General features: G+C 39.4%; 2 protein-coding genes across 2 annotated transcripts; both read left to right on the top strand.

Annotated features, from left to right (window-relative positions):
* The first annotated feature begins 1,790 nt into the window (after positions 1-1,790).
* Positions 1,791-18,817, top strand: LOC124635305 (glutamate receptor ionotropic, NMDA 2B). The gene is made up of 16 exons (XM_047171172.1): positions 1,791-2,046; positions 8,910-9,314; positions 9,431-9,570; positions 9,672-9,887; positions 9,966-10,203; positions 10,436-10,749; positions 10,822-11,066; positions 12,976-13,177; positions 13,294-13,617; positions 13,735-14,012; positions 14,096-14,198; positions 14,379-14,527; positions 17,419-17,639; positions 17,796-17,890; positions 18,184-18,410; positions 18,517-18,817. Exons 2-16 carry the CDS (start codon positions 8,924-8,926, stop codon positions 18,551-18,553), a joined length of 3,180 nt encoding a protein of 1,059 aa, XP_047027128.1. The 5' UTR covers positions 1,791-2,046; positions 8,910-8,923; the 3' UTR covers positions 18,554-18,817.
* A 568-nt stretch (positions 18,818-19,385) lies between these two features.
* LOC124634888 (tether containing UBX domain for GLUT4) lies at positions 19,386-25,438 on the top strand. Its single transcript, XM_047170554.1, has 8 exons — positions 19,386-19,572; positions 19,695-19,887; positions 20,022-20,241; positions 20,314-20,671; positions 21,126-21,320; positions 21,579-21,741; positions 21,976-22,162; positions 24,673-25,438. Exons 1-8 carry the CDS (start codon positions 19,492-19,494, stop codon positions 24,776-24,778), a joined length of 1,503 nt encoding a protein of 500 aa, XP_047026510.1. The 5' UTR covers positions 19,386-19,491; the 3' UTR covers positions 24,779-25,438.
* Positions 25,439-25,481: the final 43 nt, after the last annotated feature.

Below are 25,481 nucleotides of genomic sequence, written 5' to 3'. Positions count from 1 at the left end.
TTTGCTATAACTTTTTTCTGGCATTATATTTTTTTTTACTTTCACAACAAAAAATGTTCTATATTTAACGGGCTATCTAGCCATATAGGTCTCGTTCGTGGTGGACATTTGGACCGGATTCGCCCATTGTCCTTTAGCCCAAACGTACTTATCTTTTAGTTTCTTGACAAATACAAAAATAATATAGTTTCTGAATACGAGAGCGAAGCGAGCACGAAATTTTAATTATTTTTTAAGACTTAAAACCAAAAACTACGTAAAATGTCGCCCAAATGTACATTTTCATGAATGGAGGGACTAGGTACGACACACCCGATTTACTTCCATACGAAAACCCCCTCGCTCGCATAGATAAGTCGATAAAAATAAAGTTAGATACCTAACGTATAGAAACGTCGCGCAGCTAAGCTTCGCGTACCACTCGGACCGTTCTAGTTTTGCTTGATTTGCCATAGTAGTTACATAGGTATACATACCTAAATTTTTATGATTGAAAAAGTTAATTGAAATTCAGGTCTAAGAGCCCATTATTTGTAGGCACTTTAATATTAAACTTTATCAAAATAAATCGCCTAATATAAGTCATATTTATTGTTCAAGATAGTTTAAGTTTTAGCTGCAAAATAATTTTTGAGGAAAATTTGTAACTCCCTCTCCAACGCCCCACTAGAGCCCACACCGCAGTCCATCTGTAACTTCAATGATTCCCGTAACTGCGAAAGGAGCAGATATTTCTACCAATTTCACAACATCCATTCTTTTCGAAAGTGGTGTAACTGGGGCACGATTCCGCTATTTTACTTAAGCGACATACGATTCACATCCGACTGAGATCCAATCCCGACTCAATTACGATTGAAGCGTATACTTTTTATCCCGGTACGGGAAGTAGTTCCCACGGGATGCGGGTGAAACCGCTGGTTAGGTATAAGGTATTTGGTAGGTGCTATTATAAAAGCTGAAGAGTTTGTTTAAATGCGATAATGTAAGGGACAACTGGACCGATTTGAAAAAAAAATTCAGTGTATAGGTAGGTGAAACCTAATTGTCCAGAAAGGCTAGATATAAGTGAGTAGTTAAAAAGGCTACTTTTTATCCGGGTGAGCGGAGTAGCTCTTACGGGACAAGGGTAAAACGACGGGGTTTATGGCAGATCCTACTTGTGAAGCCTTGTTATGATGTTTTATTTAAATGCCCTTCTGATCGTTATGGCCATGCATGACCAACCATAATATTGTAAAATAAATTGCCTTCTATAATTATTTATTTACTTTATCTTATTTGTTCCTTTATTTCAGGCAACCAGGGCCCATAACAATACAAATAGGTACACATATACAGTAAATAATGAGCCATTTCATGCTGTGGTCAATCAAGCGACGTACACCTAGATAATTAGTTACAATAGGTGGGTAAGTACTGACAGTTAAAAAATGCTCTTGCCCTAAAGGTTGTAGTACCTTCATAATACCTATTGCAGGTACCTACTATTATTAACCAATGAACGTATTTGTATAAAAACCAGACTTTATTGCAATATATAGTTGTCATTGAAAGTATATTCTTGGCAATTAATAAAATTAATTGAACGCATTAGGAATTTTCTTATTAAGAGATAAAAAATATAGAGATCATATCAAGTTTCGATGGTGTATATCAGTGTGTGAGGGAGCCGTGAATGTTTGGTCCCATTATGTAACAGGACATTGGAAGGCTCGCTCGCAGATATTGTAAGTAGCTAGCGCAGGCGCGAGGCCGGATGGCGCGCGGGGGTGAAGCCGCGTCAGTCGGCGCTCGGCGTCTGGAGGTGCTTCGCGCTTCGCGCCGCGCCCCAAACAGCCGGAGCGTGGCTCGGGGCGTGGCGCTTACGTAAACACGCGTGGCTCACAGCTCGTGTTACAGGCGGCGCGGTGCCGCGCCACTGTCCGTCCCAGAACGACCCCATGTTGGCCCGCGCCGCCATCTAAGTTTATGTGGATAGTAGCGCGCACCCTGTCGCGCGGCCGCCGCTGCCACTGTCACCACCGCCGATTAACGCGCTTATAGGTACTTATTTTATAAGATAACATTTTATTTGCATATTTTATGTGAGTAGGTTATAGGTGTACTTAAACAAGATAATCAATCTAAATTAATCACTAATCTACAATACCTTATTATCAAGTGCTACCTAAATAAATATGTACATAGTTATAATAAGGACTCATTTTGTGCCTGTAATAATGATAATCTAACATCATCTTGTATACCTAGTTAGGTACAATAAGTGATCTAGCGTAAGTTGCGTCCATGGGTTTGTCTACTAAGTAGGTACTGATTGCTGATTGTCTGCTCACTGCCATATTTGTACTACGTAACTATGTACATATCTAATTACAGGTTTTTGTTCGAAATCTAGCTTTTTTGGGGTCGTCATCGTCTTCGTGTCCGTATCCCACTTTTTTTGGGTTGGTCAGTCTGTCCTTCTACCAAACTCTATTGGACGGTAACATAGGATTTGCAAAATGTCCTTGTGCGAAAATATCTCGATAGGTGCCTTTAGGCTTTACGTGTCTACTTGCTAATAAGTAACGCGTTTTGTTTGGAGGATGTTGTGTTTTACAGATTTTAGATAGCTTACCTACTATTAATCGCAGGTGGATTTTCAATCTTTTTCATTTGGAACGTAGTGTGTAACACTAAGTATTGGTAATCTTTAGATAACTGAGACACTTGATAGTTATTACCTTTTAAAGAAACTACTATAGGTACCTACATGAATGTATACTACTTACCTAATTTATTTTTAACGAATATGTTAGTAGGTGGGTTTTATTCACGAATGTTTGTATCTAAATTACATATTTACATTACGCCTATCATTATTATTTTGTGTTGTTGTTTGTTTGTTTGTACCCTAAAGGTGCTGTAAGCACTGAACTTTCCTTTCCTGTTGGGAAGCGATATTATCCCTGCGTGACATAGCAATATTTTATCCGGATACGTGAAGTAGTTTCCAAGGAACGCAAATGAAACCGCGGAAAGGACAATGCCAGGGTCTGGGCTCATAGTTTGCCCAGCAATGGGAGTAGTTCCAGGGGGTTCCTTAGTGCACTCTGAACACGTAATGCAAATATTTTTGAAATCGCTCCCTGGGGTCCCGAGGAAAACCGGTTCAAATATTCTCCATGAAGAGTCACTTTACAAGGCCTGAGCCATTTGCCCAGTGGTAGGAGTGGTTAGAATAGATTCTTTACTTCACTCTTAACAAGAAATTAAAATATTTTTGAAATCGGTCCCAGGGGTCCCGAGAAAAACCGGTTCAAATGTTCTCCTTAGATAGTCACTTAACAAAGTCTTTGGCATTTGCCCAGTAGTGGGAGTGGTCAAAATAGGTTCTTTACTTAACTCTTAACATGAAATCCAAATATTTTTGAAATCGGTCCCTGGGGTCCGGAGAAAAACCGGTTCTAATATTCCACATGAACAGTCGCTTTACAAAGCTTGTGTCATTTGTCCAGTAGTGGGAGTGATTGAAATAGATTCTTTACTTCACTCTTAACTCTTAACAAGAAATTAAAATATTTTTGAAATCGGTCCCAGGGGTCCCGAGAAAAACCGGTTCAAATGTTCTCCTTAGATAGTCACTTAAGAGGACGAATTGGAATTTTTGGCGCCAAGGATGTCAATTTTTCTCAGTAAATACAAAACGGATTAAAATACAACTTGGTTACCTGAAAGTTCATGATATAAGCCTTATTTTGTTAGTTGTAGAAACATGATTAGGTAACTTTTATAACAGAGAAAAATATATCAAACATACCTCTTTTTAAAAAGAGATTCACATATTATGGGCAAACGGGACCGATTTAAGCCTCTTAACTTTTTTAGTAGTTGAGTATATACATACTCTTTAAAATGGTAGTAGGAATTTTTATTAAATTATCATTTCTAAATATTAAAATTACAAAACCATTTTGTCGCTTACGACTTTTAGTTATAAGCTAGCGCGCGTATTGTTATCCTCGCCCCGCTCAGACGCTCCGACCCCTTTTGGCGCCTTAGATGCGCGTGCCGGTTATGGAATTATTGTTGACCAATTCCTCGCCTTAACAAAGTCTTTGGCATTTGCCCAGTAGTAGGAGTGGTTGGAATAGATTCTTTACTTCACTCTTAACAAGAAATTAAAATATTTTTGAAATCGGTCCCTGGGGTCCGGGTGAAAAACCGGTTCTAATATTCCACATGAACAGTCGCTTTACAAAGCCTGTGCCATTTGCCCAGTAGTGGGAGTGATTGAAATAGGTTCTTTACTTCACTCTTAACATGAAATTAAAATATTTTTGAAATCGGTCCCAGGGGTCCCGAGGAAAACCGGTTTAAATGTTCCACATGAACAGTCTGTTTACAAAGCCTATGCCATTTGCCCAGTAGTGGAAGTGGTTGGAATAGGTTCTTTAATTCACTCTTAACAAGAAATCAAAATATTTTTGAAATCGGTCCCAGGGGTCCCGAGAAATTAATCTGATAAGACTTTTCTGCCAAATAAGTCTTACTCATATGTATATTGTCAATCTCAATGCTCAGGATCTCGCTGTCAGGATCCAGTACTGGAAAATGTTGGAATGGGTTTTTTTACTGTGATTTTCAAATAAATTCTAAAAGCGTTGGATTCTAATAAGAACTGACAATGATTTTCTGAAAAAAGGTAATTACCGCAATATTTTTGAATTTATGGTTTAAATCTACAAGGCGCCTGCGCTATGAGCTATCTTCTAAAAAAATCTTATCAAGACGAATAAAATAAGCTCGAACATGAGGTAGTTAGTAGATACCGTTGAGGAGTTCCCTCGTCTCTCTGTCGTCTCCATTGTCAGGTCAGATCTTAACCTTTACAGTTTTGTGGTGTCTGAGACATATACCCGAATGACAAGGTTTTACTCGATATGTGTCTACAATTTTCGAGAGTCGCTCCCGATTTTTTTTAGAGATTCCATCACCAGACCCTGGGCCGGATGACAAAGGAACCATTGAGGAAGTAAGCCCTTTCAAACAATAAAATAATTGTTGAAATCGGTTGGTAAACGACGGAGTTCTGCACGTATAAACGTAAAAAGAATACAAATGAATTAAGAACCTCCTCCATTTTTGGAAGTCGGTTAAAAAAAAGTTGTCGTGTACAATACCTCGTATTTGTCAATGAATATAATTCATTTCAATTAAGGTAATAAAAGTGGAACAGTTAAGAGTTCGTAAGCTTATTTTTTGTAATATTGAATAATAGTCAAACCATTTTTTCTCAGGACTCCCGGGATAGATTTCGAAATGCTTTGGTCTGGGACCTAATATAAGCCTATGGAACATAATACACTATGCAGTTATTGTGGGCAACACTTGAGCCCAACTTCCATACAAAGAATAGCATTGTCCTTTGTGGATTATAGCAGCTGATACACGCTGTAAAAGATCCTGTTGCTATAAATATTTTAAAGTTACAAATTATACAATAGGTATCTGCTGGCCTATATCAATATTTACCTACTTCATTTTGTTCAAAAGGGATACCCGATACTTACCCAGCACCTAGGTAATGAATATCGATCAACTTAACAACTACTTATAACTTTATACATACGTACCTACATACCAAAATTAAAATGCTTTAAAGGTTTTTAACAGGAATATCTTTCATATAATTAACTAATAGCTAAAATAGGTAATAAGATCTGCTCTGCGTTTTTAAATACAAGATTATGACTGAAGTCAGTTAGTGTTTATTTCTCATAGTAGAACGTAGTAAGAAGTAAAACATACTACTTTTTTATCTAAAAATAGTTTGAGTTGTGTTTGTATAATCAATTAGTATGGACTTGTTGTGACTTATTTAGGTACCGAATACTGTACGAAACTATGAAAAATTCAAGTATTTTTTTAATTGATAGCTCTAATAAACTTCTACATACTTATATGCCTATTAATTTTTCCAATTGAATAAACTTTAAGGGCGTATCCTTCAAATCATCCATGGGACGAGAGGATGTTCGACCGCGCCTACAAGTACAGCTGCGATACATGACATACCAGTTCTTTACTTAAATAGAACAAGCCAGTTTTCGAGGAGGAAATTTAGAAAAATTTAGTTTTGATCATTTCAGGAAAAAAATTAAGTCACTATTTAGATAATCTGTACAATCTTGATGGGAATTTTAACAATGCAAAATGCATAAATTTACAAACTATCCAGCAAAGTAAATGGGTAGGTACGTGTTTTATAAAGATGCTAATTATTTACATTTGGAATAGTTATATGGGACAACAAACCTCAGGCTAGATGTTGAAAATTAGTATCGCTTTATTGAGGGTACTGAAAGATAATTTAAGAAGTATTTATTTGTAGCGAGGACGAATTGGAATTTTTGGCGCCAAGGATCTCAATTTTTCTCAGTAAATACAAAACGGATCAAAATACAACTTGGTTACCTGAAAGTTCATGATATAAACCTTATTTTGTTAGAATTCAAAACATGATTAGGTAGGTAACTATTATAACAGAGAAAAATATATCAAACATACCTCTTTTTAAAAAGAGATTCACATATTATGGGCAAACGGGACCGATTTAAGCCTCTTAACTTTATTAGTAGTTGACTATATACATACTCTTTAAAATTGTGGAAGGAATTTTTATCAAATTATCATTTCTAAATAATAAAATTACAAAACCATTTTGTCGCTTACGACTTTTACTTATAAGCTAGCGCGCGTATTGTTATCCTCGCCCCGCTCAGACGCTCCGACCCCTTTTGGCGCCTTAGGTGCGCGTGCCGGTTATGGAATTATTGTTGACCAATTCGTCGCCTTAAAGCCCACTATTAAAAGTTCTTCACCCGGATATGTCAAATTCATATCAGCTTGTAACGTCAAATGCGCGAAATCTGAAAATAGTTCCATGAGAACAATGAGCAGAATCAATTAAACTACTTTCTAATATACGTTAAACTTTTCATTAATTACTATAATATTAGTAATTAATTAATAGGGCCTGAGGTTTTGCTCATTTAACGTTACCCGTTGTCCTTCCAATACTAAACAAATCAGTTCAACAATTGAAAGCGTATCAGATAGTAGCATAATTTCGGGTACTAAAAAAAAACTTAAGTATTTTTTCATATCTAGACCCGAATAAAAATGCCCCATCTTCTTCGGCACATCCCAAACCATGTCCATAACTTATCTTTGGTTCTATGAAGAAAACGAACGAAAAGAGGGTGCGAAGATGCCATAAGTAATTTATAAAGTATATTTAAAAACGCTTCGATGTAAGAAAAATCATCATTACGGATGTTAACTCATATGATTTGAATCACGTCATGATCTTTTATTTGTTATGAACTTATTGACTGGAGATGCTATGCGATATGATATGATAGGTATTTATTTATTTTATTTATTTATTTCTTTTATTTATTTCTCCTCACAATGTTTTGTTTATAACTAAAAACGGTACAATTACTCAGTCTTATATGTATTACATATGTGAGGAGCTGGTGTCCGTGAAAGGCATGGGATGCCTGTGTTACGGATCACCAGTGCCCCACCCATCGGACATGTAGATTCAATTTTGACTGGATGCATTTCATACATAGCGTGACATACACAAAATAGTAAAAGTTTTCAACTTAAAATTAAGTAGGTATGTATACAATTTTGGAGTGATATTACTAGAGACAGATAAAGAATTTTGCAAGTAAAGAAATGTTTAACGCCTATTTACCTACTATGAGTAATTGTGGAAACGCAGTGCACACAATGCAACATGAACAAAAAATCAACTAAGTCACCCGCAATTATTATTTCCTTACGCACAGGCTCGTCGTACGAGCTCGCTTACCGTCATTGGGAAAGAATTGTCGCGCGGGACACGGGGCTTACGTACGTGCATATGGCATGAATGCCGGCGGACGAATGATCCACCGCTCGCTGCAGGACGTCACCGCGCCGCACGCGCAGTTATCTAGTTATAACTATGTAGCTGTGATATGCTGCGGTCTAATTTTAATAAGCGGAGCGGATTTGGTTTAAAATAATAAATTAGTAGTTTTTTATTGTGTACAATGCGCTTTTTTTTATTTTTATTTGTATATGTGTGCTTTGTGTATCTAGCTGTGGAGTGTAGATTATAATGTATAAGGGTAAGAGATGTGTATGAGCGTGTGTGAAGGGGTATGTGTGAAGTGTTTTATTTCTATGTGTGTGTTGTTTTGTGTATCTAGTTGTGGAGTGTAGATTATAATGTATGAGGGTAAGAGATGTGTATGAGCGTGTGTGAAGGGGTGTGTGTAAAGGTGTGGGTGAGTGTTTAAGATATGGATGTATTTGATCAAGATGAGGCTGAGTTACCTAGAAGGAGGCTTTCAGTTTGTGAGTAGTTTAGCTTCTGCAACCCATTTCTAACCACCACTTTGCATTTTCTTTTTGGTAGGGGGTAAAATGATAAGCTACGATTTAATTTATTATATATGTTAGGTCCTAGGTAGCTGAAAAATCTTTGGGCTAGCCTAGTTTTAAATAAGGGGACAAGGCAAATTTTATCTTTTCGACGTTGGTTTTGAAATTTATTATAGGTATACATATATTATGTACATCATGCCTTAAATTTGGGTGATCATGAGTCATCATCCCGAAAACAAGGGCTGCAGTCCTACAATGTCTCTCGACGGTTTTGGTTTTACTAACGTGGTCTAGGTTTTCTGAAACGTTAGTGTTTATTTTATCTTTCTCATTTAACGAGCCCTAAATAGACTTGGAATAGTATATAATCATTTACTATGTCGCGGAATTAACGCTAAATATTGTTTCTTACATTTTATGTCATAGATTTTCACAAATTAACGCCTGATTCCATAATGGATCTATGTTTGTTACTTCAGCATCAAGAGTGGAGATGCAGACGCGCACAGCGCTGATGGCGCTAGCGGCGCTGGGAGCGCTGGCGGCGGCGGCGGCGACGGCGGCGGCAGCGGAGCGGGGCAGCGGCATCAAGGTGGGCGGGGGAGGCGCGGGCGGCGGCGCGCGGGACGGCGGCCGCGGCGGCGGCGTGCGCATCGGCGTCGACGGGCTGCGGCGGCCGCGCACCTCGCCCGCGCCGCCTCCGCCGCGCGCTCCCTCATCCATCACAGCAGCGCTTGTCGTGCCACATAAAGCCTTTGGCACACGTGATTACACTAAGGCCGAGAAGGCAGCGCTATCAAAGTTGCCGCGTAAACTAAAACTCTTCTCGCACGTGCGCCTAAATATTACGCTTTCTACGCAAGGCTTGACGCCTAGTCCTATGTGTAAGTGATAGTTTTTCAATTGTCTAAAAGCCTTAGAAAACTTCACATCTTTCTTACAAACACGTCATTACAAACGCTCTCAATAGTCCTAGTTTACTAATTTTGAACGCTTTCAGCTATCCTGGATTCGCTATGTAAGGAATTTCTAGCGGTCAATGTGTCTGCTATCCTCTATCTTATGAATCATGAACAATATGGGCGCTCTACTGCCTCTGCACAGTATTTTCTACAACTCGCCGGCTATCTTGGCATTCCGGTAATACATTTTATCTTTGCATACAAATTCATGCTTTATACATGTTCGTTATAATATTTTAAACGAATTATTATAATTAAATGTGTCGCTTTTATTTACAGGTTATAGCGTGGAATGCGGACAACAGCGGTCTCGAAAAGCGAGCGTCGCACGCCTCTTTGCGGCTGCAGCTCGCTCCCTCGATAGAACACCAAACATCGGCCATGCTATCAATTTTAGAACGATATAAGTGGCATCAATTCAGTGTTGTTACTTCAGCCATAGCAGGCCATGACGACTTTATACAGGCTGTTCGTGAAAGAGTTACAGCTCTACAAGTATGTATCATCTACTTACTAATAAAAGTCGTTGCTTTATAGTAGGAAAAAGATTAAAATTGCGAACATTATTCACAGGATCGATTTAAATTTACGATATTGAATGCAATTGTGGTAAAGCGGTCTTCGGACCTAAATGAGCTGGTTACGAGCGAAGCGCGCGTGATGTTGCTATACGCGACGCGCGAAGAAGCCGCCGAGATATTGTCGGCCGCCGGTGACTTGCATCTCACTGGCGAGAATTTTGTATGGATAGTCACACAAAGTGTTCTTGGTTCGATGCAACAGCCGAACAAATTTCCAGTGGGAATGCTTGGTAAGCCCTTATCTTTTTACTGTTTAAAAGCAGCCTTAGGTAAATTCAATTTATTAGAAAAATAAAATTGTTAACTTACACGTTTAAGATCTTTGTCTACATACATATCGTCTTCATTAATCGAAGAAGGTAGCCAAAAGATAAATAAGATATATATATACGGTGAACAAGTTGAGAGCACACGTACACACATATATCAACTTACTTATATTTAGTTATATTTTCGTTTTAGGTGTACATTTCGATACGTCAAGTTCATCGTTAATCGCGGAGATAGCTACAGCAGTAAAGGTGTTCGCGTACGGTGTGGAATCGTATGTGTCAGAACCCGAGAACATACGCTACCCGCTGGGAACACGGCTGTCGTGCAGCGGCGCGGGCGCGGGCGAGGCGCGCTGGTCCACCGGCGAGCGCTTCTACCGACACCTGCGCAACGTCAGCGTCGAGGGCGAGGCGGGCCGCCCCAGCATAGAGTTCACGCCCGACGGAGAACTCAAAGCTGCCGAACTCAAAATTATGAATTTACGGCCGGCACTCGGAGAACAGGTGACGCATTCAAATTATATCATACTGATAAGATGATAATATATTTACTAATTGATTTATAAAAATCCTCAGCTGGTATGGGAAGAAATCGGTACGTGGAATTCATATCCAAGAGAAAGGCTAATTATTAAAGACATAGTATGGCCGGGCGGCTTACACACCCCACCTCAGGGCGTGCCGGAGAAGTTCCATATGCGTATAACATTTTTGGAAGAGCCTCCTTACATCAACCTGGCACCGCCGGATCCCGTGAGCGGGCGGTGCTCGCTGGACCGCGGCGTCATCTGTAGAGTGGCGCCGGAGGTGGAAGTGGCTGGGTAAGAATTCATACGTAATAATAATTTTATAATATCTTGTGGTAACACCATACTTCCATATATTACTAACATACAGAAGACTATTATCAATTCTAACAAGGCTCATGAGCTCGTTAAAAGACTTCCATAGGTACAAGTTCGTCTTACTACATATTTTGGTCGATATCGTAACCAAGCGCTACTACAACACAATACGTCGTAGCGTGTATCCTAACTACACACACAGTGACGTAGCATATCGAGTTGTCCCAGCTACACTACGTCGTAGCGTATCCTAGCTACACAGCGACGTAGCATATCGACTAGTCCCAGCTACACTACGTCGTAGCGTATCCTAGCTACACAGCGACGTAGCATATCGACTAGTCCCAGCTACACTACGTCGTAGCGTATCCTATACTAGCTTCTGCCAGCGGTTTCACCCGCATCCCGTGGGAACTACTTCCCGTACCGGGATAAAAAGTAGCCTATAGCCTTCCTCGATAAATGGGCTATCTAACACTGAAAGAAATTTTCAAATCGGACCAGTAGTTCCTGAGATTAGCGCGTTCAAACAAACTAACAAACTCTTCAGTTTTATAATATTAGTATTAGTATAGATAGCTACACAGCGACGTAGCACATCGACTAGTCCCAGCTACACTACGTCGTAGCGTATCCTAGCTACACAGCGACGTAGCATATCGACTAGTCCCAGCTACACTACGTCGTAGCGTATCCTATACTAGCTTCTGCCAGCGGTTTCACCCGCATCCCGTGGGAACTACTTCCCGTACCGGGATAAAAAGTAGCCTATAGCCTTCCTCGATAAATGGGCTATCTAACACTGAAAGAAATTTTCAAATCGGACCAGTAGTTCCTGAGATTAGCGCGTTCAAACAAACTAACAAACTCTTCAGTTTTATAATATTAGTATTAGTATAGATAGCTACACAGCGACGTAGCACATCGACTTGTACCAGCTACACTGCGTCGTAGCGTATCCTCGCTACACAGTGACGTAGCACATCGACTTGTCCCAGCTACACTACGTCGTAGGGTATCCTAGCTACACACCGAACGTAGCACACACTACGTCGTAGCTTCGTAGCATATTCTTGCTACAAACTACGCCGTAATATATTAACATTTTACCTAGCTACACAGCGACGTAGCATATAGACTAGTCCCAGCTGCACTACGTCGTAGTGTATCCTAGAGAGCTACACAGTGACGTAGCACATCGACTTGTCCCAGCTACACTACGTCGTAGTGTATCCTAGCTACACAGTGACGTAGCACATCGAGTTATCCCAGCTACACTACGTCGTAGCGTGTCCTAGCTACACAGTGACGTAGCACATCGACTTGTCCCAGCTACACTACGTCGTAGGGTATCTTAGCTACACACCGAACGTAGCACACACTACGTCGTAGCTTCGTAGCATATTCTTGCTACAAACTACGCCGTAGTATATTAACATTTTTACCTAGCTACACAGCGACGTAGCACATCGACTTGTCCCAGTTACACTACGTCGTAGTGTATCCTAGCTACACAGTGACGTAGCACATCGACTTAGCCCAGCTACACTACGTCGTAGCGTATCCTAGCTACACAGTGACGTAGCACATCGACTTGTCCCAGCTACACTACGTCGTAGTGTATCCTAGCTACACAGTGACGTAGCCCACCGACTTATCCCAGCTACACTATGTCGTAGCATATCCTAGCTACACAGCGACGTAGCATATCGACTAGTCGCAGCTACACTACGTCGTAGTGTAGCCTAGTTACACACCGAACGTAGCACACACTACGCCGTAGCATATTAAAATTATTCGAGCAACATGCTACGACGTAGCATATCGAAATATCCTGGCACACTACGCCTGAGCTGTTGGTTATAGGATTGCATTGTATGTATAGTTTGGAGGCGGGCGCGGCGCACGGGAACAGTTCGCTGTACCAGTGCTGCAGCGGCTTCTGCATAGATTTGCTGCAGCAGCTGGCGGAGCAGCTGGGCTTCACGTACGAGCTGGTGCGCGTCGAGGACGGCCGCTGGGGCACGCTACATCACGGCAAATGGAATGGTCTCATTGCAGATCTAGTCAATAAAAAAACTGATATGGTACGGATGATTAGCACATTGTTTTGTAAACAATTAATTTTGTTTTTGATTTTTAAAATAATTTGTGAACATTGATTGTAAGTAAATATTCAATTGAATTTGTGATCTTCTTTTAGGTGCTAACGTCGCTGATTATAAATTCAGACAGAGAGGCTGTGGTGGATTTTAGCGTACCTTTCATGGAAACAGGGGTTGCAATCGTAGTAGCTAAGCGAACAGGCATCATATCGCCGACGGCATTTCTGGAGCCGTTCGACACAGCCTCCTGGATGCTAGTGGGAGCAGTCGCCATACAAGCGGCGACTTTCTCAATATTCTTCTTCGAGTGGTTATCCCCGAGTGGATTCGATTGTTCAACTGGCAACAATTCAAAACGAGTGCCACAGAATCGATTTTCTCTGTGTCGAACTTATTGGATTGTTTGGGCAGTTCTTTTTCAGGTAATTTCATGTATAATTATTGTTCGCTGTGTGTAGTTATGAATTCGGTGAATTTTTTGAAAATATATTATTATTTAGGAAGTATGTAGGCATTGTAATGTTTTTATACGATTGCAGGCATCCGTGCACGTGGACTCACCTCGAGGTTTTACTGCTCGTTTTATGACCAACATGTGGGCTATGTTTGCGGTGGTATTTCTTGCGATATACACTGCCAACCTAGCTGCCTTCATGATCACGCGGGAAGAATATCACGAGTTGAGTGGATTGGACGATCCGCGGATAGCGAGGCCTCTCACTCAGCGACCGCCACTGAAGTTCGGAACAGTACCGTGGTCCCACACAGACGCGACTCTTGCCAAATATTTTACAGAGCCTCATGCATACATGGCTCGGTAAGTTACAAAGTACAAGTTGCAACACAAAAATTAAGATGTTTGAATTATGAACAACTAAAGAGTTGTCAATGTATTCACAGGTACAATCGTAGCACCGTAAGTGCAGGCGTCACCTGTGTACTCACAGGAGAGCTCGACGCCTTCATTTACGATGGCACTGTACTAGACTATTTAGTATCACAAGTAAGTTGAAATGAAATTTTAAAATTAAATAATAAATATTATTGGAAGTGAGAAACAGAATTGATTACTAACAATTTTACTTCAAACATTATTTCGCTACATACGAACAGAATTCCTTTATAATGGTTTCAAATATCAGAGTCTATTGCTGGATCTTAATAAAATATATTTCTTTTTAAGGATGAAGACTGCAGGCTTTTAACTGTAGGTGCATGGTACGCTATGTCCGGATACGGGCTAGCGTTCACTCGTAATTCTAAATATGTCAGTATGTTTAATAAAAGATTACTCGACTTAAGAGCAAACGGTGATCTAGAAAGATTACGAAGGTGAGTCAAGAACTTTATTATTAACACAATAAAGTTGTCGTTATGTACATGTGGTATATTATATAAAATAAATACCTTGTCCTATGTTTTTTTATTGTTACATAGGAACAATCAATCTAAGGTTTCATATATATCTAACACTAGCTTTCGCCCGCGGTTTCACCCGCGTCCCGTAGCCGGATGGTGACAAAAACTGTCCTAAAACCTTCTCCTGGGTCTAAGTTACCTCCCCTCTAATTTTCAGAAAATCGGCAAAGCCGTTTTCATGTTATGTCGTGACAACGGAAAGCGGGTTTCATTTTTATATATATAGATTACAAAAAAAAACGTCTGTATAGCGTAAAGGTGAGTCGTTGTCGTCAGCGACTTGAGCTCTCGGCCTCGTGCTTTATAATATAGAGTTATCACTAGAAGCAGGTCTAGGGCCTCGCGAACAACCGCTGTAACCTTTTTTCAATTTTAAATAAATTAAATTAGGCGTGGCTGATGTGTTTCGTCTTCTTTGCTCCTACAGAATAATATTGTTGACTAGCTTCTGCCCGCGACTTCGTACGCGGATCCTGTCCCTTATGCCAGCGACTACGGGGTCAGCAAAATCAAAGATCTGAATAGTCTGATATTGAATTTTAAGGGCCCGTTGACTTGGAAACAACGGAATACTCATAACCATTAGAAACGTTCCATATATTTAATTTTTGTACTTTAACGGCAAAAGCACAGCAGACTAAACAAAACGCTGAGAACTGAACCGCAATAGACGTGACCATAGGGATAAAAGTGGTGATTCTAATTAGTCCGCATTTAAGTTGTGAGTGGCAAAAATATTAGGTACACGTATTATTACGTAAAAAACATTAAATAGATGACAAAGTCGTGGTGACTTAGTGGAAGTCGTGGTGGTTTAGTGGGTAGAGAACCAATCTCTCAAGTATGAGCGTGCGTCTTTGATTCCAGGTCTGGCAAGTGCCTGCCAATGCAACTTTTCTAAGTTCGTATGTACTTTCTACGTATATTTTGGATACCAATGACCGTTATTTGGAGGGGATGTTAAACTGTAGGTTCCGGCTGTCATTGAACATTCTTGGCAGTCGTTATGGGTAGTCAGAAGCCAGTAAGTCTTACCAAGGGGTGTTGGGTTGAGCGGGTAACCGGGTTGTGGAGGTCAGATAGGCAGTCGCTCCTTGTAAAACACTGGTACTCAGTTGCATCGTGACTGGAAGTCGACCCTAACATAATTGGGACAAAGGCTCTTGAGATAATAACGACAATAATAATGAGATACAGGCACCGCAGGACATCTGAGGCTGATGACGGGGAGTAGCGACCCCGCGGGGCTATATATACTGAGTTCTCCAGGGAGAGTATACTGTCCCCCATCTCCGGCCGGTCGGAGTGAACCATGACGGGGGTAGGTCTCACGCCTCTGGCTTGGCTTGGCCGTCCAGAGTGGAGTCGCTAGAGCAGGATTAGTAGCCCTGCTCGGAGGGTAGGTGCCTCATGGTAAGCACAGGGAGCGCGTAATCAGCGTTTAAAGTCCACCGAGGTATCCTCACCCTACAGCCGCTCATGTACCTGTTGCCCTCTTGTTGCTATTGAGTGACTGGTTCCCGGGGGCCCAGTAAGTGAGGTGGCAAGTCTCCACCTGCCATTTTTACATGTACCTAATACATTGTCATCCACTAACATCCCATCACAATAGCCCAAGTACTTTTCCTCCATAGTTAGCAATAGTTTAGCACAGAACCGGGGATTGTCTTTTTTTAACGACGTCCACCGGGGATTGTCCTTGGGTTCATTTCTATAGTGTATAAAGGGATAATCGTCGGTTTTGTGTCACCATTTCATTAAAGTTGTCTCAAAACGGCTTCAGCGTGTTGGCTTCGGCCCCACGTTTGCCTCCCAAAAATTCGGAACTCTGTAGTCCCGAGGTCTGGAAAATAATAATGAGATATAACGCAACAAAGTCGGAGAGTGGGGGCTCGTGACGCCACGTCTAGGTATGTAAAATTTGTACTAAGCAGTGACTTAACACAAAATTCAAGCGTGTTGTATCTTCGTTATTATTTGTTTGTGAGAGAGAGAAAAGAAAAATACGTGTCCATTATTTTAGGGTTATCTAAAAGACGGACTAATTACTTTTTTTTGATTCGCCATACCTATTTCATAACATTCATTTCTATACATTTCAAGTGTAGTATTGCTCTTGAAGTTCCACATCAGGTGTTCCAGATCTTCGATGTTTATACGTCAATAGAGTGTGCTTATCAGATTGAACCACTTTTGCTAAAACGTCATATCTTCATATGCTATAGTCTAGCTGGGCCCCTGGAGTTCCACATCAGGTGTTTTAGATCTTCAATTTGTATAAGTCAATAGAAAGTGCTTATCAAATTGAACAACTTTTGCTAAAACATCATACCTGTATATGGTACAGAGAAGCTGGGCTCTTGGGGTTCCACATCAGGTGTTCCAGATCTTCAAATTTATTATCTCAGCTGAAAATGCTCATCACATGAAATAATTTTTGCCATGGCACCATTTTTGTATCTCTTATAGTTTTGTTGGTCTGTTGGAGTTCTGCATCAGGTCTTCAAGTTTCGAAGATAAATTATAGCCTATATGTTGACCAGGCTTAATACTGATACAACAAAGAAAAAATCATTGAAATCCGTTCAGTAGTTCGGAAGATTAGCGTGTACAAACAAACAGACATACAGACATACAGACATACAGACATGCAGACATACAGACATACAGACAGAATTTTTTTTTTGGATTTGTGCTCCATTACTGTTTCTAAACCCCACTCAATTATTATTTTTTTAATATATTCAATGTACAGACACAGTTTTTTTACAGATTTATTATATGTATAGATAATGTATTCTCAGGTATTGGATGACGGGGACGTGTAAGCCCAACAAACAAGAACACAAGTCGTCCGACCCCCTGGCGTTGGAACAGTTCTTGTCGGCGTTCCTGCTGCTGATGGCGGGCATCTTGCTGGCGGCGCTGCTCTTGTTGCTGGAGCACGTGTACTTCCGATACCTGCGCTCACACCTCGCGGCCTCCAGCGCGGGCTCGTGTTGCGCGCTTGTGTCTTTATCTATGGGTACGTCTCATTTATTAAGGAATTTCATTTTCCTTTTAAGAGATGAGCACAGTGATCTTCTTTAAACTTATAGTTGAAAGTGTGTTCAGGGAAAAGACATTCCCCATAACATAGACTGTATTTTAATTTTTCAGCACGGACTTGATTTACTTTCAGGTCAATCCCTTACATTTCACGGCGCCGTCGTGGAGGCGGCGGCGCGTGGATTTGGTGAACGGAGTCATTGCCGTTCCGCAGTTTGTGCTGCACAGGTACCTACTATTATTATAAATCACACAGTAATATAAAGCTCAGTTACTTAACAAATAAACGTGAAAGTTTTCATGGAATTCTGCTACCTTTTGACAGAAAAGTTTCGATGAAACTTAAGCAGGTACCTACCTAACATGAGGATAACATGAAGGCTATATAATTTCTTATCCATGTTGATAAGTAAGGGAGGTACCTAGTTTCGGTCAGAACATGGATGAATGAAACCAGGGAGATTAGGTAATACAAAAGTATGTGATCAATATAATTGACATGTGACGAACGTGCGACGTAGGTGTGGCGAGCGCGGCACGAGCGTGACATGGCCGTGGCGCGCGCGCGGCAACTGGCGGCGGCGCTGGCGGCGCACGGGCTGGCCGCGCCGCCGCGCCGCCTCGCCTCGGCGGGCGCGCTGCTGGCGGTGGGCCGCCACGACGCCACGCACGTGCGGACGCTGCGCCCGCCCGCCGATCTGCTGCCCGACCTCGATAGACCGCTCTCTTGCGGAGATTTACGCTCAAGGTAGGTTTTCGGTGAAACCCGAAAGGCCCTTTAGGAACCTGCAAAATAACATACAGCAATGTTAAGAGACAATATTCATAGTGTTTAAAATGTTATCTCCTTTCAGAGAACGGACGCGAGTAGAAATGGAAACAGTGCTGTGAGGCGTGTATAGCGCCACCCTATTTCAATTCCTGAAGGCTGTTCTTACACCAAGTTATACAAAACGAAATTAGTTATACCTAATGTTAAAATACGGACAGATAAAAAAACGTTGTAATTATTAAATAAACTATTACAATTATTAAAACAGAGAGCTGGATGTAGATAGCGAAGCGTTGTTGTGGGACTCGCGCGCGGTGCAGGCTGGGCGCCGGGCGCGTGCCCCCGTGTTGTCTACTACAATAAAATATATTTTTTGGACAATATAAAGTGTTTCATTTCAAAGAAGTATGTATTTCAAAGGTAAATAATATTAAATCAACAGACTCAGAAAAAGTAACGAAATAATTTAATCAGGTGGAATGGTGCAGCATTCCACCATTCTTTTCAAAATGATATGATAATGATAAGATAATATAAGATCATTATATAAAAATTAACACAGCGCTTAGAGCTGTATTTTTTTTTACCCAGCAATAAAATGATGGCATTCTTAGGCGCAATAACATTACGCAATTAAATATTTGTGGGTATAAAAAATAAAAACACGGTACGTAATGTTGCGCAATTTAAATGACCGTCTAAAGAGGGCCTTACAGGATAGCCTTTATAATAGATAAGGCAGGTAGTCAAAAAAATAATCATAAAAAATACTATATTGATTAAAAAACACATTTCTAAGTTCTGTAATGTGTAGGGTTCATAATACACAGACGAAGCTAATTTGACGCGTCAGCAAACTACAACAGCCTGGAGAGAACGGGAAATGCAGATCGATTGTACGTCCAGCGATATCATAAGGTTCGTGGCCTTTGACTGTCTTTGACACTGTCATTGTCACTGACACGATGACTTGAAAATTGCATTCATTGCATTGCAAATAAATTTTTAACTTTCGAGTTCAATTCGTGAATTGTAGTGATAATATTTTATCCCAACCATGTCCAAAGATATCATTGTTCTGGCGCCAAATGGGAGGAGGCAAAAAGTACACTGTACGCCTGACACGAGTATTTTACAGGTATAAAGACTGATCAGTTTCAGGAACGTCGGCTTTTGTATTTACATAGAGACACAATATACTATTTCATTATTTGTTAAATCCATAGTATTTACCTATTACTACAGGCTTTGTTATTACAGGTGTTGGAAGATGTATGCCATAAACAAGGTTTACAACCTTCGGACTATGATTTGAAGCATCATAATCATATTTTAGATCTAACAACCACTGTAAGATTTTCTAATCTTCCCAACAAAGCAATGCTTGAAATGGTAGAAGCTGATAAAAAAAGACAAGAATCAAATGTCACCATTGGATTGCAATTGGAAGATGGTAAAACATTTCGATATTCATCTGAATTAACTAACTGTAAAGGATTTTTCAATATACCTTACTTTATATGTCTTTATTTTCGAAACAATCAATATATTTTAGTTTGTATTTCAATTAAGCACAATTTATTGTAGGTGAGAGAAGAACAGCTGATTTTGCTCCCAACACAGCTTTATATGACTTGATTATATCACTGGCCCCGGGAGAATTGAACTCTTTAGATCAACCAACTATCTTGTATATGCGACAGGAGGTTGTGGGAGAACCAGCTCTAAAGGAAAAGACTTTGAGGCAGTTAGGATTAATAAAAGGCAGAGCAATACTCAGGTTGCTAAACAAACAAGCAGAGGCAAGGTATTATAATACCAACACATAAAACACAATATTATTACATTACTTAATTTCTAATAGATATTTTATTTTCAGACAAGCAAATGTTTCTGCTTTTTATCGATGTCCTGTCACTGACCCAAAGGTTTCAGATGGGAGAATCGAAAACATAGAAGACAACCCTGTGTCAGGACCTTCAAATATAAATAAACAAGATCCACATCCAGCCAGGCAACCAGATATTTTAGCTAAATATAAGGAAAGCACTATTCAACAGAAAAAAAATGCTGAAAGTAAAGCGATTGAACATGTTGAAAGTTCACCACCAGAACAAGAAACACCGGCTAAAGAAGAATTAATGGAAGTTGATAATCAGCAGAGTAATACTTCAATCAATTCTCAATCAAGAGAGCATTTTGAAAGAAGACTAAAAATTGAGGAAGAAGTAACATTTGTAAGTGTCCACATAATAAATTCTAATTGTAATGCTATTTGCGAAAAATTGATGTTTTACTGGGAATTCACCTCTCTTGAGTAAGCAAGTGCTGCAGGAAAACACCACAATAAAGTTTACTATAGTTCGGCCATTCAGAGAATGCGTTCCTGACACGTCGCGATTGAACTGACGACGTAATAACATTCATTGATTATTGATATAATAATGTTGTTTTAATGCTCCTCAATTGTTAAAACGGTAAACAACCAGCAAAAATATTTTTATCGTAACTGCAACGCCATTGCAAAGTTACGTCGTCAGTTCAATCGCGACGTGTCAGGAACGCATTCTCTGAATGGCCGAACTATAGGACACCTATTATCATTTCTGTTGTCATGATTTCTTCTATGCTCAGAAATAATAACTAATATAAAATTTTTCTTATTATAACTACATAATTATGATTTTTTAGTTAGGAGCTCGGAAAGCTATAGCATTTACGCAGCCTGACTTCATGGAAGAAGAAATTGATGATTTACCAGATGACTTTTATGAATTAAGTATAGAAGAAGTCCGGAAGTTATACCATGACTTACAACAAAATCGGATTACCTTAGAAAACACACCTCTATTAACTTCTTCAAAGCAAAAGGAATTTGAGGAACAGGTAAGCCCTCAATCAATGATATTTGCCAAATGCTATTTGTTTCTCTAAAACAGATTGGACATTTGCACTACCCCATCCTCGTGCTCTTTCACACATGTAATTCAAAACTTTCAGACTAGCACAGCACACAGCAACAACAGATACCCCTCAGTGTTTAATTATTTGTCAATGAGTATCTTTTGTTTTCCTCAAACTATCATTACGCCATGTATTGAATCTACAACATGCTTTTAATTTAATATCTTACTTATTTTACAGGCGTCCATACAAAAGCTCAATTTATACAAGAATGTTGTGGTCCGTGTGCAATTTCCCGATCATATAATTCTACAAGGAATATTTACACCAACAAACACAATAGAAGATGTTACAAATTTCATAAAAGAGCATTTACGGAATCCAAACAAGCAATTCCATATATGTAAGTAAATAATTACAATACTTTGATAAGCGTTAGGTTGTTTGTTTTCCTTCTGTCTCATTCTATTCAGGAATATAAATAAAAGAATGCCTGTAATTTTGTGAAATAAAAAATTGGAGTAAACTTATATTAACCTAGTACAGCAGCAACTGTTTTATATATGCAACTATGGAACAATAATTTTATATTCTTCCTAACGTTTATTTTACCAGATTTTTTTTTCATGTTTTGCAGTTGTAACTCCCCTGAAAGAAACTCTTCAGCCTAAAATGACTTTGCTGGATGCAAAATTTGTACCCTGTGTTCACATGCACTTTAAATGGATAGAAGAGGACAAGATGAAGCAACCATATCTAAAAGATGAGATATATCAAAAGAAAACTGCTTCAGATGCTGCTAGTATCCTCGCGTCTAAATACAGGTAAGATTACATTAGATATTCAGAGTTACATAGTTATCTATATCTCTACTTCTATTCTACTCCTAGCTCCTGTCAGCGGTTTCACGCGCGTCCCGTGAGAACTTTTCAACGACCCTGCATAAAAAGTAGCCATATAGCCTTACTTGATAAAAGGACTTTATAATACTGAAAGAATTTTTCAAATTAAACAGCTTACAATCCAAGCGCATAAGAGAATGGGAAAGTAATTGTGAGTATCTTTGGGTCACTGTGGAGCTACCCTGGACAAGCTCGGTTAGTCGAATAGCTCTCTGCGCAGTATATCTGCCTCCGCCAGTACGTCGACCTTCCCTGGAATTATTTATAGACTTTTTTATAGATATATATATATAGATATTTTGAAAGAATCACAAATTATGATGTTTGTATTGTGGGTGATTTTAATTTGGGCGGTATCGACTGGCAAAATGTGGATAGCACTAACAGTAACACGGATTTGCGCAGTCTTAACGATCTTTTTATTGATTTTACTTGTGTCAACTTGCTAAGACAATGAAATTTTACTAAAAATACTGCTGGTCGCCTTCTGGATCTGGTGCTCTCCACAATACCGCTATGTAGAGTAAATGAAAGTGTAAACCCTATAATTAATGTGGATCAACAGCATCCCCCTCTGGATATACTTTTTTCATTTGATAAGGAAGCTATGCTCCCCTTTAAATATGGAGGCAACTCCTGACTTTCATAGGGCTGATTACCATCCAATACAGAGACTCTTGCCATTACGTATAGTTACCGGCACGGATATTGGGCTCTCGGCGGAAGAGTGGGGATCGCTTTGCGCACTGTACACATAAGGTAAGAAACCAATAAATCGCTTCTGCGCAGGTGAAGGTCAGGGCTCAATATCCGTGCCGATAACTATAAACCTAGAAATCGAAAATTCCCGCCATGGTTTAGCCGTGCACTGATCAAAATGCTTAACGAAAAGAACAAAATTAGAAATCGATTCAAAAAATACAAGAACCCTTTGGTGGAATAGAATGAAAACTATTAGGCAAACGATGTGAAACTCTTGCTACTACATGTTATAACAAATCAAATGTATGATGTATCCGTTCTACTGGTACGAATTTGGTACCCTTTACTGAAATTCTTGTAAAGGCAATTGATGCAGGCCACCAGGCGGACGTGATATATACCGATTTTAGCAAGGCTTTTGACAATGTATCCCACAAGCTCCTTATGACAAAATTGCGTGCCTACGGTGTATCTGGAACCTTGCTGGAGTGGCTTAACTCTTACTTAGCGGATAGATTTTTCTTTGTAGTAGTTAATGGCTATAAATCGGCCCAACGTCGAGTTTGGTCTGGTGTTCCCCAGGGCTCACATTTGGGACCTATTTTGTTTACCTATATATTTCATTAACGACATTCCAATGTGCTTTCTTCACTCAGATTACTTTATGTATGCGGACGATTTAAAATTTTTGAGAGTTGTTAAATCTGATCAAGATCCAGTGTATCTGCAAAGTGACCTCAACCGTTTAATTAAATGGTGTAAGTGCAACAAAATGGAACTGAATCCAAAAAAGTGTTACCACGTCAAATTCTCAAGAAGAAACATACTTATATGTAGCAATTACTATATCCTTGGTGACAAAATTGAGGAGGTTGAGACTATAAAGGACCTTGGTGTGCTTTTTGACAAAAAAATAACTTTGAGCCACATCGTGACAATATTATTAAGCGTGCCTCAAAAATGTTAGGGTTCATAATAAGAAATAGCAAAAACTTTCGTTACACTAAAACAAAAATTCTTCTGTATTGCAGCCTAGTTCGAAATATTTTAGAATACAATAGTATAGTCTGGCGTCCTCACTTTGCCTACCATTGCCTGCGTCTTGAACGTGTCCAGAAACGTTTCGCGTGGCATCTAGCTTTCTCTGATGGTATCACCAGAAGAGAACGGTCATATGAGAAGAGAATGGCACATTTTAACATGGCCTCACTAGCCAAACGTAGACAAATACTGGATTCTATGTTTGCCTATAAGATTATCAAGCAGAAAATAGATAGTCCCTGCTTACTTGCATTTTTTAGTTTTCGTGCCCCCTCCAGAATCCCACGTAGTGCCATCACGCTACTTTGTCCACCTTTCAGAAGAACTGTTTTGGGATCCAGCTCACCTTATGCAAGAATGTGTAAGGCAGTGAATGGCTAGTGATGTTGTTGATTTACACTTTGACTCTCTTACTAAATTGAAATCTACACTCAGTCGTTTACCAAGTGTCTGCTAGGTCTTGTTTAGATTTAATTTTTAGATCTGGTCTGTTGTAATTGAAGCATGAGGTGTGCAACCTATAAATAATTGTTACACTGCAATACTACAGTTAAGCATGTGTTTTATAATTGAAATTGTGTAAACAATTTTTGGGGTAACCTATTATAATAAACAAATAAAACTTTTGACTGTACAATCGGGACTACATTTCGATTGTCATCTGTTCTTTATTTATTTTTTTGTTTTAGGGCACCTTCCAGAAGAAAAGCAGAAGAAACTCATCAAAATTCGCATAAAACCCCAGCAGCTTCCACATCAAAGAGCAGCAGATTACCGAAATGGTTCAAGAATTAAAACACGTAAAATTTTATTATGAACCATGTTTACTGTTTGACTTCTGCCAAAGCAGCATAATGAAACGGTATTAGATTTTAATATTTAACTCTTATCTATACTCATAAACATCAAGATACATGTACCGGTTTATACAGCTTGGCAGTAGGTTTATACAGCTTGACAGTGTATTTACCTATTTATTTTATAAAATAAGCTCTTTTCGTACTAATAGGCACGTAGTTACACCTACGAAGATGTTTCGATCAAAGTTCTTACAGAAGTAACTGTCTACTGAAACCGATCTAAACTGAAATTCTTACTGTTCTGGTTTTTATTGTTATATGTGACTCAAAGGTTTATCCAGTTAGACTGGAAAAAACACAATTTATGCATTTAAAAAAATCTGTAACATAAACTCACATTCTTAACCCGTTGTATGTCGGAGCGCAGATATACGCGTGAGACAATTAATTTTCTATTGTTTTTATAATTAACGACAAGCAGTTAATGAATTGAATTTGTCGTTTGTGGCAGCCCTAGTAGTAACACTAAAAAAACTGATCAGTCCAGTTAATAAACAGGACATTTTCGAAAAGCAAACCAAATAATTTTTGGTTTGGTTATTTAAAGACGTCAGCGTTACTACAAAATATAACGGAATATACTACTGAGTAAATATAAAGTGTTTCATTTATTTTTTAAAGTATTCCTATAACTTATG

This window comes from Helicoverpa zea, chromosome 12 (assembly GCF_022581195.2).
Source record: "Helicoverpa zea isolate HzStark_Cry1AcR chromosome 12, ilHelZeax1.1, whole genome shotgun sequence".
NCBI lineage: Eukaryota > Metazoa > Arthropoda > Insecta > Lepidoptera > Noctuidae > Helicoverpa > Helicoverpa zea.
Note: the sequence above shows the minus strand (reverse complement) of the source record. Positions and strands in the feature narration are given on the sequence as shown.